At 35.2% G+C, this 3,846-nt stretch overlaps 1 protein-coding gene across 1 annotated transcript; it reads left to right on the plus strand.

The window, feature by feature from the left end:
• The first annotated feature begins 2,299 nt into the window (after positions 1-2,299).
• On the plus strand, positions 2,300-3,259 carry LOC147584581 (olfactory receptor 6M1-like). Its single transcript, XM_086717057.1, has one exon. The coding sequence runs from the start codon at positions 2,300-2,302 to the stop codon at positions 3,257-3,259; it is 960 nt and encodes a 319-aa protein (XP_086573183.1).
• The last annotated feature ends 587 nt before the right edge of the window (positions 3,260-3,846 follow it).

Genomic DNA, 3,846 nt, shown 5'->3' on the forward strand with positions numbered 1-3,846 from the left:
TTCCAACTATGGATCTCATCCAAACCATGCATCTGTATGAAGGGGGACACTTTGTTCAGTTTTGAAAAGATGAGCATAAACATTAATACAAACTCTGAAGCATACTTCAGCAGGTAAGTAGAGATCTTACAACAGAGTTGACCCTTGAACTACTGTAAACAATTTTGTCTTATGATGTTTTAATGGTATTTTCTCTTCTCTAGCTTGCTTTAAGAATACAGTGTACAATATGTACACCATACAGAACATGTTAATTGACTATTTATGTTATCAGCAAGGCTTCCTGTCAAGAGTAGGCTATTATCAATTGGCTTTTTAGGTAGTCAAAAATTATATACAAAAATTATATATTGTCATACTGGCTAACATACAGTGTATAGAGTGTCCTCTTGGTTTTGGGGGTAGATTCTCATGATTCATCGCTTACATACAACACCTAGTGCCCATTCCAAAAAGTGCCCTCCTCAATGCCCATCACCCGTTTCCCCTCCCTCCCACCCCTCCCCCATCAACCCTCAGTTTGTTATATGTATTGAAGAGTCTCTTATGGTTTGCCTCCCTTCCTCTCCATTTGTAATTATTTTTTTTCCCTTTCTTTCCAAATCCTGCCTCTTGCAGCAACATGGATGGAACTGGAGGGTATTATGTTAAGTGAAATAAGTCAGTCAGATATTATATATTTTCACTCATATGTGGAACTTGAGAAACTGAAACCACCCTTTTATTTAAGTACAGAAAGAGTATCGCCCAGTAATACCCTTTAATCCAAAATCATCTTTCCCTTCTCCAAATGTATAACATTTTTTTATTTGCCATGATAATAGGCCAAAAGCCTGATTAAAACTCTTCACACAATGTCACCATATTAAACATTTCATGTCTTGATAATTAATTTATTTATTAAAATTCTGAAAGATTATTTTAAGGAATCACAGAGAAAACACCAACGTTGTTCCAAAATAATTGCCTTTAACATTTTCAGTTCTAATTTCATATGTCAGAAATTCATTAGTGTCCCTCGTCCATTAAATGTATGATAATGAAATGAATGAAAGAAAGAATAAATATTTTGATCCAGAAAGAACAACAAACTTAAGTCAGAAGGCCCAGAATATTGTCTCACTTCTACCAGTGAATCTCTATATAACTGACAAATTTTAACTCAACTTGCCAAGCCTCACCCACCAATCTACATACAAAAATTAATAATTAAATGTCACTCGTTTTAAAATTATCTCTCAAACATCACCAAATATCAAACTTTTATGTACATTATAATATGGGATATGAAATATCTCTTTGCACTTATCCTGTGCTTTTTGTTTTCAATCACCTAGATATAGGGTGCAATATACATATTCCCAAATAATCAGCTTTAGTGAGTAAAAAGTCCCTTCTCTGCACTGTGTCCTGTTTGTATGTATATTTATGGTCCAGAAATTCTAGCATGAAGTAAGCTATCTTTTGTAGAATCCACTTCTCTCAGCTAGTCAAAATTCAGATGTTTAATATTTCCAAACTGCTTGTTAAGCATATGGTTTCTCTGCCTGAATGCCAAGATAAATAGTAAATTGTGATAGATTGAGTCATATTTCAGCCTTTCCCTTACCCTTGTAAGACCTGTGATAATCTCTCTCACTCTGGAGCCTGCTATCTTACAAAGATTACCTAAAGTTTATTTCATGTTGTTAGAAACTGATCTGATCATGCAGAGGTTGGAGCCAGTGAGCAGGAGTCATGAACATTTTTTAAAATATTTCTATTATGTAATTGTGTTCAGCTATTTTTAAATTATTTCATTCCACCTATAAAAGACTACACTTAGCTCAAAAATGTGTTCTTTTACATGAAAAAAATATGTAGAATTAAATTTTACTGCAACTCTGTTACCACCTCAAAAAACACCATTATATCCTTAATGGATTAAGGACACAATAAGAGATCTATCTTAAAGGGAGATATCTAAGAGCCTGTTTCACATTACTTGAATCCACTGTTAGCTTCCCTACACTTTAAGGAGTCTCCAACATTTTCCCAAAGCATAATTGTTACAATCTTAATGTGGAATTGATTCTGCTGTAATAAGTGAAAGTAACAACTAAGCACTTAAATCTTGTAGAATTTGTCTCAGTAGATATTTATACATTGAAAATAAAATTATCTGTGTGCATTAATCCCTCCTTGGCAACAACAATAACAGCAAAGAGTTAATGAATACTGACAGGGCACATTCAGGGTTAAGATGCAAATATTAATTATTCAAGAACTTTCTATTATTCCAGGTTAAACTGGGAACATTATGGATTATAGAAACAAGACCACAGTCACTGAGTTTATTCTTCTGGGGTTTCAGAATGAGAAGGAAGTAGAAATTCTTCTTTTTTCTGCATTCTTGCTCATGTATATGACGTCTCTGATTGGCAACACCATGATCATCCTTTTGGTGTGTGGTGACTACCGTCTGCATTCACCCATGTATTTCTTTGTAGCCAATCTTTCCTTCCTTGAAGTCGCCATCACCTCCACAGTGGTGCCTAAGATGCTAGCAAACACATTTTCCCTCACCAAGGCAATATCCTTCATGGGATGTCTCACGCAATCTTTCTTTTACTTCCTCTTGGGATCCACGGAATTCTTCATCCTGGTCGTCATGTCATTTGATCGATACATTGCCATCTGCAACCCATTGAGGTATGCCATCATCATGAACAAACAGACATGCATATTGTTGCTTCTGGGATCCTATTTAGGTGCATTTTTGTCAATTTTAGCACCATCAATCTTAACTGCTCCTCTGCCCTTTTGTGGACCAAATATTATCAATCACTTCTTCTGTGACAGTGGCCCTGTGCTAAAGCTGGTCTGTGCAGATATCGCTCTGGTTGAGCTGGCTGACTTTATCTCCTCTGCTGTGTTGCTCTTGGGCTCCTTGCTCTTCACAGGAGTGTCTTACATGTACATTATTATTGCTATCCTTAGAATTCCTTTTGACCAGGGACGGCAGAAAGCTTTCTCCACTTGTGTTTCACACATCACTGTTGTGACACTTTATTATGGAAGCTCCATCTTTATTTACGTCCGCCCAAAAAAGGGTGATGTGATGGATGTTAACAAATTTGCCACAGTGCTGAACACCATTGTAACGCCGATGTTGAACCCTTTCATCTACAGCCTTCGAAATAAAAAAGTCAAAGAATCCCTGAAAGATGCCTCCAGTAAGTATATAAGTATGCTAATAAATTTAAAACCTCAACAATGATATTTTTATAGAATTTAATAATTTACATACTTGACAAAAAAATCATTCATTTGATGTAATTATGTGAATATTTAAAATTTTACATAAGGGAGAAACATATGTAAACATATCTTTCTACATATCTATTCTACATATATTCTGAACCAATAGGTCCAGTATTCAAGTAGATTCTCAAAATCTTTGTAGATAATTAATAGAACCAAAAGTACATATAAACATTTCTGCATACATACATACATACATACACATATATACATTCTTAAAGCCGTCTTTTTTCTCCCCATTTTCCTGTTATTTCAATTATTCCAAAACCAAATTCCTGTATAACTGCCAGATTTGAAATCTGGATGGCTCTGATTGTGATAGATTCTAACCTTCTGTCAGGTGCCTGGGTGACTCAGTTACGAATCTGATTCTTGCTTTGGGCTCCGCTCAGGATCTCATGGTTGATGGGATTAAGTCCTGAGTGGGGATCTTTGCTGACAGTGTGGAGCCTTAAAAAAATTCTCACCTTATGTTACCAATTTATGATTTTTTTCTTTATAGATATCAGTGTATATTTGAATTTAATACAAATAAATTCCCTT

Source organism: Puma concolor, chromosome A1 (genome assembly GCF_028749965.1).
Source record: "Puma concolor isolate L17-30 chromosome A1, mPumCon1.1.hap2, whole genome shotgun sequence".
Lineage (NCBI taxonomy): Eukaryota > Metazoa > Chordata > Mammalia > Carnivora > Felidae > Puma > Puma concolor.